Source organism: Scyliorhinus torazame, chromosome 13 (genome assembly GCF_047496885.1).
Source record: "Scyliorhinus torazame isolate Kashiwa2021f chromosome 13, sScyTor2.1, whole genome shotgun sequence".
NCBI lineage: Eukaryota > Metazoa > Chordata > Chondrichthyes > Carcharhiniformes > Scyliorhinidae > Scyliorhinus > Scyliorhinus torazame.
The window spans coordinates 194,444,795-194,459,393 of NC_092719.1; the positions used below are offsets into that span (position 1 = coordinate 194,444,795).

Sequence of the window (14,599 nt, forward strand, 5' to 3'; positions counted from 1 at the left end):
ATAGGAAATGACAGGCCCCTTAGCTTAATGTCTCAAATGGGGATAATGTTGAAGAATATTAAGGACCTAGCAGAGTGTTTAGCTAAATTCAAGGTAATCTGGCAGTCAGCATGGTTTTCAAAGTGGGAAATCATGTTTAACCGATTTACTGGAGTTCTATGAAGAAGAAACATGCTGTGGATAAAGGGGTCACTTTGAAAATAAGGTGTCGCCCATTTAAGACAGATGAGGTAAAATTTTCTCAGGGTAGTCTTTGGTACTCTTTTCGCAAACAACATTGAAAGCAGTCTTTGAATATTTTCAAGGCAAAGTTAGATATTTTGAAGTTATTGAATAGGTGGGACTATTGACGTTACAGTCAGATCAGCCATGATTGTATGGCAAAGCAGGCTTGAAGGGCCATGTGGCTGACCGTTCCTAATTTGTATATTACAAGCAAATATACAAGCCAAGATTACATAAACTTGTTAAAGCTACAGATTTTCAGTTTGATTCACATGTGATTCTAAAGCATTATTTTCTCAACACCATTCAGGTCTGTGACTTTTAATTAGAACTTAGTGATGGGGTCACAGATCTGAAAAGTTTTTCTCTTCACACACTGTCTGATCTGCTGAACATTGTTTTATTTCCGGTTTCCATATTTGCAGTATTTTGCTTCTGTATACTTACAGGTGGTGTGATTTATTGGCTGAGTAAATACTGTTGTGGCCTTCGGAGCGAGGTGAAACTCGCCAAATTGAGATCACAGAAGACCGGATTGGCAGAATGGCTAATTCCTACATTGTAGTATGTTTTTTTTGGGGGGGGGGGGGGGAGATAAAACCACAGCAATTTAAGAAAAAGTGAACTAACGATGAAAGTTTTATATATTTTCCTTTGTGACAAAGGCGTAGTACAAGCCTATAATTCTTTAATAAAAAAAATTAGAGTACCCAATTAAGGGGCAATTTAGTGTGGCCAATTCACCTACCCTGCACATCTTTTCGGGTTGTGGGGTGAGACCCGCCCAGACACCGGGAGAATGTGCAAACTCCACACGGACAGTGACTTGGTGCCGTGAGGCTGCAGTGCCACCCACAGGCCTTTGCTAATTTTCTCATCTTTATATTAGTAATTAATTTATAAATTTGGGAGAAATTTAATTAATCTCCATTTTTAAAAAGCCATTGAAACACCAGCAGAGCAACAGTGGTCCTTGCCTAATTCAAAGAGCTGACCCTAGAAATCCAAAAGTAATTCATCATGAACTTCCTTGAATGCCTGTTAATACTCTTACTCATATTAACAATCTGAAATACTCATTTTGAAACATTTGAAAACTCAATCTGGTTCACATTTTTTTCCTGTAAGTGTCTATGTCCAAATCAAATTAGATGACATGGAGCATTCAAACAAGCTTAGTGAAGCAATTTCCGTTCCTGATCCAAGTCTTCATTTATAACTGTAGAATTGTTTCACAGGTGTTCTGTAAATCTTCAAGAATGCAAATATTTCTAATACCATATGAAATCTTTACCAAGAACCAGTATTGGAACTATTCTGTCATGTGCATCTGTTAACATCTTTTGTGGAGGAAAAAAACTACCACATGAGAACATTCAACTGTATTTTGTTACCTCATTTAGTTAATTGACCAAATTAAAATTAAGTTTACAAACCAAGAATTAACAACACAAACCTAGTGTTCTCTTGACTGGGTTAAAGCATTTTGGTCTGTGGTGCTTGCTTAGTACAGGCAAGTTGAATGTACATGCATTATAAATTCCTGAGTAGTGGTGATGGTTTTCGTCTAATGAGCATCCTCTTCCTCTGCATGTCTACGTACTGGGTGGAATTTTCCAGTGGGGTCTGGAATGTACCATTTATCCCAAATTTCGCTGAAAGAAGCGGTACGACCCCAGGGTTTGAATCGTCCATTCCAATGCAGCAACTTGGCAGCTTTAATAAAATGCGATGAATATCTGGTACCAGCATTAGACCCTATTATAGAACAGAATGGTAGATTAGTGAATCAAAACCATAATCTCTGAGAAAACTAAATCCTCTGTGATACAATCTGCTTAACTGCATTGATTATAATGAACTGTAATCAAATTCACTTTCAAAGTTTAAAAAATAAACCCACAAACAAGCGACCATCTGATTTCAATTAATATAAAAACACCAATACGGTTTGTGCATTTTGGAAACGACTGACCTCTGATGGAATGACATGGCATCTCAACTGATTATGGATTTTTACGTTCTGTAGTTTATACAATTTTTATTTAAAAGTTAGATTGCATTCACTCTTATCCTTTCTTTTAAAAGAATCAAACACATCCACTGTAAAATCTCACTACACAACATATCCATTGGAACATTAGTCAATAAGATGGTCATCTAATCTGCACCCAAGCCTTTGTAAATAGCACACTTCGTCTGGTGAAATGAGTTGGTGCACAAATATTACTTGCTTGGAAACTGTCGAAACAAACTTGGGGCTGGGTTTTCTGTCCCTGCCCATTGCTGGGATCATCTGGTTCCACAAAGTCTATGGACTTCTGCCTGGCCCAATCTCCCCAGCAGTGGGTCCTGCCGTGGCGAGGCCAGAAAAACCCAGCCTTAATCTCAGTCTGACTATATTGGGCTCCACCTTTACGGTATAATAATCTTGATTGTCACAAGTAGGCTCACATTAACACTGCAATGAAGTTACTGTGAAAAACCCCTAGTCGGCACATTCCGGCACCTGTTCGGGTACAGTGGGAGAATTCAGAATATCCAAATAGCCTAACTGCACATCTTTCTGGACTTGTGGGAGGTAACCGGAGGAAACCTACGCAGACACTGAGAATGTATAAGCTCCACACAAACAGTGACCCAAGGTGGGAATCGAAGCTGGGACCCTGGCGCTATGAAGTAACAGCGCTTAACCACTGCTACCATGATGCCCATTACAGCAAGTTTTATAGAGCATGTAAGACATTGCAAGGAAGTAGAACTGTGTAATCATGAGTAAGGAACACAGCGCTTGGACATAAATATCTGGTTAAAATTCATTCACAATGACAAGACTGAATAAATATACAATAAACGAAAGACAAGTAGAGTGGAGAATATCAGGGTATTTGGAGATGGAGGGTGTTCAATATTCCATCAAGTGTGTATTATCTTTGTTACTGCCTTCCTACAGCAAGTTTCCTAATGAAGATTTGCCAGTGATTTACCAGACAGTGTTGAAATAATATTCATATTTATGTGCTGTTTCTTAGAAACATACGAAGAAATGGGTTCAAGTTCTTCATGTACACTGATGAGACTCCCATTATTCCTTGACCCCTCCACTCTACTGTCAATGTCCAACACACAGCCTTGGATGAGTTGCATTATCTGCCAGTTAATGATTGGGCCGCATCACAACCTCTGTATTTTTGCAACTAATTTCCCATCTCTAATGATCGTCTTGGGTTGAAGCAGACTATTCATAATCCTATGATACTGAGCTGAGTTTCTAAACCTAATTCCTCACTAATACCGCCAACCTACTTGTACGTTGGTGGTATTAGTAAGGCCTCTTGTAAGTGGTCTTCATATTTTACAAATTGTATAATTTAAGGAATTTTTTCTTGTCTTTACTCTGCCTAATGTTACTGTTTATCATTGAATACAAAATAAATTGTGACGTATGAATACTATAAACCACCACATAAAGATAACTCGAACAAATATAATGGTTCTGGAAGTTATTGGTATATCGAGGCTTAGGAAAATTCAGTTATCTTTCCTAATTGGAGGACATCTTTTAACACGGGGTTGGAATGTGTTAGGTGAGAGAAGAGATAGAATAGAAATTTATGTGCGCAATTATTAGGATGTGAATAGTTCCTCCGGGATATGTACTGGGTCTCAGGTTTCTAGTCGCTATGGGCACGTTTTAATTGGACAAAAACAGTCCTGTTTTAGGCACATTGAATGGGGTGTTTCTCAGCACTAAAGACCTTGCTATGTAATGCCAGTTTGCTGTTTTTTTTGGCCTCAGCAAGGAACGCCTCATCGAGATTGCACTTGTATCATTTCCTGCACTGAATGCTCTTTACGACATTTTTAAAGGCCGTTGTGATCTTTCAACCCCACCGCAGATTCCAGACCCGACCCCCCCAATCCGCCACTGCACCCAACCCACCTCTTATGGGCAAGGCACCCCGATCCCTGGCATGGACAGCCTGGCAATGTTCAGGTGGCAATACCAGGCTGGCCAGCGGAAGTGCCAGGGTACCATCCCATCCAGAGCTCAACCACCGGGGTCTCTAATGGTCTGGGAGACCCCCCCCCCCCCAGGATGCTGTTAAGCCTGGTCCATGTTTGTGTGGACCAGTGCTAAAAGGAGCCCTGGTGAGGTCTCTTAGGTATAGCCATTGGGTCCAGGGAGAATCCGGTGCAGACATATTTAAATGAGACTAATAGCTCACTTAAATGTGCTAATCTGGATCTTGTCCGATTTAGTTGAATCTCGTGAGATTCAATGGCCTCGTAGCTTCACAAAACCAGGCACAATGAGGCCGGTAAATCGCACCCAGAATTTATCAATGACTCAGATAAAGGAATAGAAAGAAATATATCCAATTTTTTTGATGACGTTAATGGTAGGTGGCACAGTAACTCCTGTAGATGGCAACAGAAAATTACAAAGGAAAATTGATAGATTAACTGAGTAAACTAATCTCACAGTTGAAATTCAATGTGGGAAGTGCAAGAAAATCCAGTTAGGACTCATGCTAGATCAGAGTATTTTCTAAATTGAGAGTGGGGAAAAGACACAGGGAATAACCACCACGCACAAGAGAGGACCCGGAGGCAGTAATCATCCACCTGGAAGAGTGAGGAGAAAGATGACCCAGAGGCAGTAACCATGACCTGGAGGAGTGGGAGGAAAGATGACCCAGAGGCAGTAACTACCAACTAGAAGAGTGGGAAGAAAGATGATTCAGAGGCACATTCTGCCAGTGTCTGCGTGGGTCTCATCCCCACAACCCAAAGTTTGTGCAGTGTAGATGGATTGGCTATGTTAAACTGGCCCTTAATTGGAAAAAAAAAATTGGGTACTCTAAATTTATTTTTAAAATAGTTGAAAGCGATGGCTAGGGTGGATGAGTAAATGGATATTGAATGGCGTTACTGAACCATGGTGCCAAACGGGGGAGTTAATAATGTGGTGGTAATTGGGATGGTATAGTCAGGGGATAAATCTTGTTCTTTGCAGCCAAAAGTGTTGCCAAGGTTTGGGATATCTGCTCTGAACTGGGCAGGATCCACTGGTTTTGGTCCACAGCTATCAATGACATATGTAGAACTAGGAAAGAGTTCTTGCTGAGGAGCTAGGGTCTGAATTAAAAAGCAGAACTCAAGGAAATAATCTGTCTCAGTCATAAGTAAATCGATGTAGAGTCAATCAGATTAGAAAGTTAAATGCATAGCCCAAAGTTTGGTGGAGGAGAAATAGGTTTTGGATCGTGGCCCATTGGGATGATTTTCACCTTAGCAGTGCTGGGATGAGTGATCTAGCAAGTCATAAAGCTAGGGAGATAGTGGGAGCAAGGGAGCAAGTTTGGGAATGTGTGATAATTAACCTGAGAAGACAAGGCAAGAGAGAAAGGTAGGAATAGGAGAACTGATGATCAGAGTGACAGGAAGGGACAAGTCTGCATCAGCAGATAGAAATTACAAAAGTAGTAAAAATACATAACTAAAGGTTCAGTATCTGAATGTACATAGCTTTCATAACAAAACAGATGAATTGACAGTGTAGGGTCGAGGAAATAGAAATGATAAGATACGAGATAGAAATTATACAATTATAGAACCAAGTAATTGGTAACACCTGAATAACAAAACGTGTTCGGCACATACAGTGATAAGCAGACAAGAACCTGATGACGACCAGGTCATTCTGTTTAAAGTTTTCAGATCAACCACTCGAAGAGATGGGATGTCAGTGGTAACACTTTGCATCTCGAGACGACTGCGGGTACATGAGTGCTGAGCCACTGCTGGAGTTATAACAGACACATGTATAACAGCAGCACAGTGGTTATCACTGTTGCTTCACAGCACCAGGGCCCCAGGTTCAATTCCCGGCTTGCGTCACTGCTGAGTCTGCACATTCTCACCATGTTTGCGTAGGTTTCCTCTGGGTGCTTCTGGTTTCCTCCCACGTCCTGCAAAACGTGTCGGGTAATTTGGACATTCTGAATTGTCCCTCAGTGTACCTGAACAGGCGCCGGAGTGTGGCGACCAAGGGATTTTCACAGTAACTTCATTGCAGTGTTACTGTAAGCCTACTTGTGGGCAGCACGGTGATGCAGTGGTTAGCACTGCTGCCTCACGCGCTGAGGTCCCAGGTTCAATCCCGGCCCTGGGTCACTGTCCGTGTGGAGTTTGCACATTCACCCGTGTTTGCGTGGATTTCACAACCCAAAGATGTGCAGGCTAGGTGGATTGGCCACGCTAAATTGCTCCTTAATTGAAAAAAATGAATTGGGTACTCTAAATTTATTTTTTAAAATGTAAGCCTACTTGCAGCAATAATAAAGATTACATTATAAAGATTATATTAATTACAGAACTATGGGGCTTTATATAATTTTACCGATGGGATATGTATCTGGAGTAAGGACAGGACATTATTTACTACATGACTGCAAGTACATCCCGGGAGGGACAGGGTATGCGTACAGTGTTCCACTGATACAAGGGTCAGCTGTGTCAGACGACTGGAAATGTGGAGAGCTGATGGATATACATGTGGGATAATCTGCGCCTCCTGCCAGACCCCAGCCAGTACTCACCTATAAAAAATGAGTTGGATTATGTGGATATTATGAAGCGATGGAAGCACCTGCTTTGTCCTTATATAACTACTATCCCCCTCTCCCGACACTACAGCCCATGATAACAACCACACGACCTGAGCGGTTGCTATGTCCTCCAACCATTTGAGGGCCAGAAAATGGGATTGCATTATTTAGTGAAGGTGAACTATTGTATGAAAATGTGGGTCATGAAATTGTGCCTGTTCTGATCAATATCTCAGGAATCCAGATACTGGACTATTGCACAGATCAGGCTAAACACATGTATCACGTATTAAGTAAAGTTGTCATGCAGCAGGCCACCGACGCCATGAGTGCCACTAGATTCTGGGGACACAGAGTTTCATAGATCAAAAAAGGGCATAATTAATTATGTTGCCACTGGTGTTAATGCAGGGACTTCCGTAGTTAACTCATTGGATAAACACTGAATAAAAGCCAGAGTAGGACTCTTAGAGCGAGCAGAGAAAAATCAGGAATATCAAGCCAATCTGGGTGAGGAAGGTATGGAGATACAATTAGATGGAATCGCAATATTAGAAGCTCATGCCAAGACAATTGATCACCCCATCGACAGAGAAAAGGAGGATACCGGAGGCTCAGGCAGGGCCAGATCTATGGTATATGGATAGGACAAATGAGACACAACCTCGATCAGATCCAATGGGGCCGTGTGGGGGGTGGGGGGGGGGATCCACATATGGCCCAGTTAGTCCAACAACAAGGGGCTCTGGATAACTGCACCCTGAAATGAATTACCAGGGTATATCCAGTGGTCTCCAACTGAAATAGGCATGGCCACGGCAATAGGAATGGTCCTGCTGATCCCAATAGTCACACAGAACTCAGGACCATTTCCCCACTACCAACTAAAGAACATAGAGTCGTACAGGATAACATCTCCCACCGATATTATCTGACCAAAACCTCTGCCATAGGAAGCAATAACACACTCTATGGGATCTCCCTCATGGGGTGTAAACAACAGGGTGATATTACGGTGTGCTGTAGCCACCTGGGTTGGCCAACTCCCGACGTAAAATGGAGAACAGCAAAAGCTGAAGGGAAATTCAGCCAACACAGGCAGAAACTAGCAGGTGCAAGTTCCTGTGTATTAAACTCTGCAAAAGCCCAGACAGCATTGATACAAGCAGCCATCTGCATAATAATGTAGCAGCCATCTACATACTAATGAGCGATTCCCGGGAACAATCGAAACATTTGGGATAAGCAAAGCCAAGCCAGACTCCTCGGCTCCAGCAGGAGCCAACACAAAAGAGGTTAACGGACACCTCAAGATCGATCAGGGAACCGCTCCAGTATTGGAGAAATCGAACCAAGCGATTAGAACAAAGTCCAATCACTTGGAACCAGGTACAGGGTCTGCCCCGAAAGGCGGGAAGCCCTGGGGACTATAAAGTTAAGCCCCCAAGTTCAAATCGTCCTTCTTGACCGGGTCACTCAGCAACGCGAACCAACCCTTGACAGTGACCGCTTCAGCTGGCGCCAAAAGACTGTAAGTCTTAAGTCAACGCTCGCTACGAGATAGGCGCTCCTAGCTACCAGTCCATACCAGCTTTTGAATCCCACAGACACAGAACCCGAACGAAAGGCCATTTGTTCCCCTGACCTGGTGGGCCAGTCCGAAGCTAAGTATAGGCCTGTTAGTTGTAGAAGTAGCTTAGAAGTAGAATTTATGCATGAGTAGCGATTTACTGTGTATAATAAATGTGCTTTGATTTGAATCTTACTAATTGGTGTATGGAGTTATTGATCATTACTTGAACTTGAATCTCGTGGTGGTATCATAAAGATACCTGGTGACTCGAGAGCAAAGGTTATAAAACAGAGCCAATTGAACCAACCAAAAGTTAGCAACATATTACTGGCGACTCCGCCGGGACCCGATCTAGAAGTGGCTTCACCACTCCGGGAGAACCCAAAAATTTGAATTTGAGATCCAATTGGGAACAGAAAACCACAAGTGTTCAAGCAGTTCTGATCAATCCTCATAATTCGGACGTGTGTTAAATGCATGCGTAACTAACAGGGTGATAAGGTAATAGTGATAGATTTTTTGTTGCGACAAAACTGTCGGGAGTTTGTATTCCGGAAAATAGCGAAACCCGTACCCGTAATTACAGCACCGCCTTAGTCCCCCTCGTTCCAAATTTAAGAAAGCATTCAGATAGGAAAGATGACAATGCAACGCCTCATGAACCCCGAAGAATTCGTGGTCGCAATGACCAGCAGCAGTAGAGTAGGACAATGTCCCGTTTGGGAAGAGGAAATCAGGAAGTACCTCGAAGGGAAAGGATGTCCCCTTTGGAGCGAATTCTGTAACAATGAGGAAACAGGTCCCGGGAGTATAGGACATACTTGGTGGGAGAACCTGAGCGAGATTCACAAGAAGAGCTTAGGAAAAGCTCGCAAGCCGATGGCAATCGTGTCCTGCTTGGCACAATTGCGAGGCACAGAGGAGGTCGTTAGGACGCTCCGGAAAGAGATAGAAGGCATACATCGAATGAGCAAGGTCGATGTCAGTGAGGTAGAAAGAGAGAACGTAGAGTTAAGGAGGAAGTTGGCAGCAAAAGCCGGAGAGGTGGATGATGCCAAGTGGGCACACCAGTCTTGTCTGGCGCACCTAAGCAGCTTCCAGTCCCTGTACGAAAAGGCCTATCAGGACACGCAACGTGCAGTCCTGGTACGAGAGGAAACCGAGAAGCAGGTAGAGGCTTTGCAGAGGCAGTGTAGTGACCTGAAGGCAGCGTTAAGAGTACTCCATGCTGCCACCACGGAGCAAAGACAAAGCTCACTAGACCACGCAAAGTGCCGGAAGCAGATTGCAGAACTGCAATCTCTGCTTTCAGTTCAAAAAGGATTCCAGGAAACCTTTGGATCAAAGTTAGATGAGGAAAACGGCCCTGATTGGGAAGAGTTAAATGAGACAGCGCAGAGATATGTTCAGGGAACATGTGCGCAGGGAAAGCCCCAAAAGAGAAAAGCGCCACAACCCCCCACAGAGCAGATAGTTCAGGCTCCAATGAACCCAGTAACCACCCACCGCACAGCAACGTCGGACAACACGGAATTTCTGTACACCACCCCCTTAACAGTGACCCAATTACGGGACACGTGCGAGAAAATCAAACCATTCCTCCCCACCTCAGACCCCCACCATTTCTTTGCCAGAGTAAAGCAGCAGGCGACCATGTACGGCCTGGATGAGCGAGAGCACGTGAAGCTCACAGTTTTGAGTTGAGACCCTTCGGTCGTAGCAGCCCTTCCCGACCCACAGAATGTAGGAGGAGGCACCCTTGCAGAAATGCATACCGCGATCCTAGACGCGATCGGGTATAACCGGGGTGACCCCATAGATGGCCTCAATAAATGCAGGCAAAAGAAAACCGAGCACCCCACAGCGTTTGCTGGACGCCTGTGGATCCATTTTGCGGCAGTTTTTGGAGACTTAGACCGCGCCCATTTGTCCCCAGACAACATGGCCAAATGGACCCGCACCCTTATCTCCCATGCCACAGAAACAGGACAAAAAGCTTGTGCGAATTATGATCCCTCAGAAGAGACTCATAATGAGAAATGGATCGTAAAAAGATTGTCCCGCGCCTTGGAGCAGTCTGTACAAAATAAACCCGGTTAAAAATCCTGAAGAACACCAGGCAGAAGCAGACATACAAGCACTTAAAACACACCAGAAGTGGTTCTGGTCAATGTACATGCCCCGAACTGGGATGATGCCAATTTCATGAAGCTCATGCTGTATCCCGGACCTGGAGGCGGGAAAGTTGGTAATGGGGGGAGACTTCAACACGGTGCTGGATCCAGGGCTGGACCAGTCCAGGTCTAGGACCGGGAGGAGGCTGGCAGCGGCTAAAGTGCTTAAGGACTTCATGGAGCAGATGGGAGGAGTAGATCCCTGGAGATTTACTAGGCCTAGGAGTAAAGAGTTCTCCTTCTTCTCCCATGTCCACAAGGTGTATTCTCGGATAGAATTCTTTGTCCTGGGAAGGGCGCTGATCCCGAAGGTGGCCGGGACGGAGTACTCGGCTATAGCCATTTCGGACCATGCCCCACATTGGGTAGATCTGGAAGTAGGAGAGGAAAAGGAACAGCACCCACTGTGGAGATTAGATATGGGATTGTTGGCGGACGAGGGTGTGTGTGTAAGGGTAAGGAGATGTATCGAAAGGTATCTGGAGATTAATGACGACGGAGAGGTTCAGGTGGGAGTGGTCTGGGAAGCACTGAAGGCGGTGGTCAGAGGGGAACTGATTTCCATAAGGGCCCATAAGGGGAAACAAGAGAGCAAAGAGAGGGAGAGATTGTTGAGAGAAATTTTGAGGGTGGATAGGCAGTATGCGGTGGCTCCGGATGAAGGACTATACAGGGAAAGACGAAGGTTGCACACGGAATTTGATTTGTTGACCACGGGCAAGGCGGAGGCACAATGGAGGAAGGCACAGGGAGTGCAGTATGAGTACGGAGAGAAGGCGAGCCGGTTACTGGCCCAACAACTGAGGAAGAGGGGGGCAGCGAGGGAGATTGGAGGGGTTAGGGACGAGGAGGGTGAGATGGAACGGGGAGCGGAGAGGGTGAACGGGGTGTTTAAGGCATTGTACGAGAGGCTGTATAAGGCTCAGCCCCCGGAAGGGAAGGAGGGAATGATGCACTTCCTAGACCAGTTGGAATTTCCGAAGGTCGAGGAGCAGGAGAGGACAGGACTGGGAGCACAGATTGAGGTGGAGGAGGTGGTAAAAGGGATTGGGAACATGTAGGCAGGGAAGGCCCCGGGACCGGATGGGTTCCCGGTGGAATTTTATAGGAAATACGTGGACCTGCTTGCCCGGCTTCTGACGAGAACCTTTATTGAGGCCAGGGAAAGGGGGACGTTGCCCCCGACGATGTCGGAGGCGACGATATCGCTGCTCTTGAAAAGGGACAAAGACCCGCTGCAGTGCGGGTCTTACAGGCCTATTTCCCTCGTGAATGTAGATGCCAAGCTTTTGGCCAAGGTGATGGCGACGAGGATGGAGGATTGTGTCCCGGGGGTGGTTCACGAGGATCAAACGGGGTTTGTTAAGGGGAGACAATTGAACACTAACATACGGAGGCTGCTGGGTGTGATGATGATGCCCCCGCTGCAGGGGGAGGCGGAGATAGTGGTGGCTATGGATGCAGAGGAAGCATTTGATAGAGTGGAGTGGGATTACCTGTGGGAAGTGTTGAGGATATTTGTATTTGGAGAGGGGTTTATTGGCTGGGTTCAGCTTCTATACAGGGCCCCGGTGGCAAGTGTGACTACAAATAGGCAGAGATCTGACCACTTCCGTCTATACAGAGGGACAAGACAGGAATGTCCTCTGTCCCCGTTACTGTTTGCGTTGGCAATTGAGCCACTGGCCATAGCGCTGAGGGGCTCTAGGAAGTGGAGGGGAGTACTTAGGGGAGGAGAAGAGCACCGGGTATCACTATACGCGGATGATTTGTTGTTGTATGTCGCGGACCCAGTGGAGGGAATGCCCGAGATAATGCAGACACTCAGGGAGTTTGGGGAATTTTCAGGATATAAACTGAATATGGGGAAGAGTGAGCTGTTTGTGATGCACCCTGGGGAACAGGGCAGGGGAATAGATGATTTGCCGTTGAGGAGAGTAACAAGGGATTTTCGGTACCTCGGGATCCAGATGGCCAGGAACTGGGGAACCTTGCATAAGCTAAATTTAGTAAGATTGGTGGAGCAGATGGAAGAGGACTTTAGGAGATGGGACATGGTGCCCCTGTCACTGGCGGGTAGGGTGCAGGCGGTTAAAATGGTGGTCCTTCCGCGGTTTCTTTTTGTGTTCCAGTGCCTCCCTGTGATGATTACAAAGGTCTTTTTCAAGAAAGTGGATAAGAGCATTATGAGTTTTGTATGGGCTGGGAAGACCCCAAGAGTGAAGAGGGGGTTCCTGCAGCGTAATAGGGATAGGGGGGGACTGGCACTGCCGAGTTTAAGTGACTATTATTGGGCCGCCAACATATCAATGGTATGCAAGTGGATGGGGGAAGGGGAGGGAGCGGCGTGGAAAAGACTAGAGATGGCGTCCTGTAGGGGAACCAGCCTTAAAGCATTAGCGACGGCGCCTTTACCGTTCTCCCCGAAGAAATACACCACAAGTCCAGTGGTGGTGGCAACGCTGAAAATTTGGGGGCAGTGGAGACGGCATAAGGGAGTTCCGGGTGCCTCGGTGAGATCCCCGATAAGGAACAACCACAGGTTCGTGCCGGGGAAGATAGATGGGGGATTTAAAGCTTGGCAGAGAGCAGGGATTGTGAAATTGAAGGATTTGTTCCTAGGCGGGACGTTTGCGAGTCTGGGAGCACTGACAGAAAAATATGGGTTGCCACCGGGGAATGCATTTCGATATATGCAACTGAGGGCTTTTGCGAGGCAACAGGTGAGGGAATTTCCGCGGCTCCCGGCGCAAGAGATTCAGGACAGAGTGATTTTGGGGGCATGGGTGGGGGATGGTAGGGTGTCAGATATATATAGAGAAATGAGAGACAAGGGGGACACGATGGTGGAGGAGCTGAAGGGAAAATGGGAAGAGGAGCTAGGGGAAGAGATTGAGGAGGGGCTGTGGGCCGATGCCTGGAGTAGGGTAAACTCTTCGTCCTCATGCGCCAGGCTCAGCCTGATACAATTCAAGGTTTTACATAGGGCGCACATGACTGGAGCAAGGTTAAGTAGATTTTTTGGAGTGGAGGATAGGTGCGGGAGATGCGCGGGAAGCCCAGCGAACCACACCCACATGTTTTGGTCATGCCCGGTACTGCATGGGTTCTGGGTGGGGGTGGCGAATGTGCTTTCAAGGGTGGTGGGGGTCCGGGTCGAGCCAGGTTGGGGGTTGGCGATATTTGGGGTAGCGGACGAGCCGGGAGTGCAGGAGGCGAGAGAGGCTGATGTTTTAGCCTTTGCGTCCCTAGTAGCCCGGCGAAGGATATTACTTATGTGGAAAGAAGCTAAACCCCCAGGCGTGGAGGCCTGGATAAACGACATGGCGGGGTTTATAAAATTGGAGTGGATAAAATACGCACTAAGAGGTTCGGCTCAAGGGTTCACCAGGCGGTGGCAACCGTTCCTCGACTATCTCGCAGAACGATAAGGGAAATGGGAAAGGTAGCAGCAGCAACCCAGGGGGGGAAGGGCCCATCCGGGCCCTCAGGGGTTTTGTACAGGTGTTTGTATCTGAGTTATTTATATTGGTTTTTGTGACTTTATTATTTTTGATATTGGCTAGTTTTTATTTTTGTTGCTGGCAGTTGCCGTCTAGTTAATATATTATTTATTCTTAAAAAAAACCGGTCATCATTATTATTTATATTGTTTCAAAGTTGCAAAAGGGGAAAATTTTGTACTGCTTTTGTTTGACCGAAAAATTTGAATAAAATATATATTTTTTAAAACACACCAGAACCCCGCCTGGGTAAATGAAGGCACGAACAGCCCCCCACAAAAGTCACAGGAGTGTTACAACTGTGGACAGTTGGGACACTTTGCAAGAGAATGCAATGCCCCACGAAAGCCACAGAGAGCACAGCAGGCAGGCACCCTGAATAAGAATAAGACAGAGCACATACATAATGTGAGCACCCGTTCAGATCAGACGTACCTGAACGGAACGGACTGACGGTGTTCGGGCTCCCCCAGTTGGGTCTGCGACACCCTTTGGGATAGGTCCGGACGA

The 14,599-nt window shown here is 45.9% G+C and overlaps 1 protein-coding gene across 12 annotated transcripts in view; it reads right to left on the reverse strand.

Annotated features, from left to right (window-relative positions):
- Positions 1-808: 808 nt before the first annotated feature.
- Positions 809-14,599, reverse strand: part of glt8d1 (glycosyltransferase 8 domain containing 1) — an 86,080-nt gene continuing 72,289 nt past the window's right edge. For 11 of the 12 annotated variants that reach the window (XM_072472682.1, XM_072472680.1, XM_072472688.1 and 8 more), the window contains one exon: positions 809-1,983. In XM_072472682.1, the coding sequence (XP_072328783.1) occupies positions 1,793-1,983 (191 nt within the window). In that variant the 3' untranslated portion in view covers positions 809-1,792. The remainder of the gene's footprint in view (positions 1,984-14,599) is intronic. The other variant, XM_072472683.1, reaches the window with a different exon arrangement.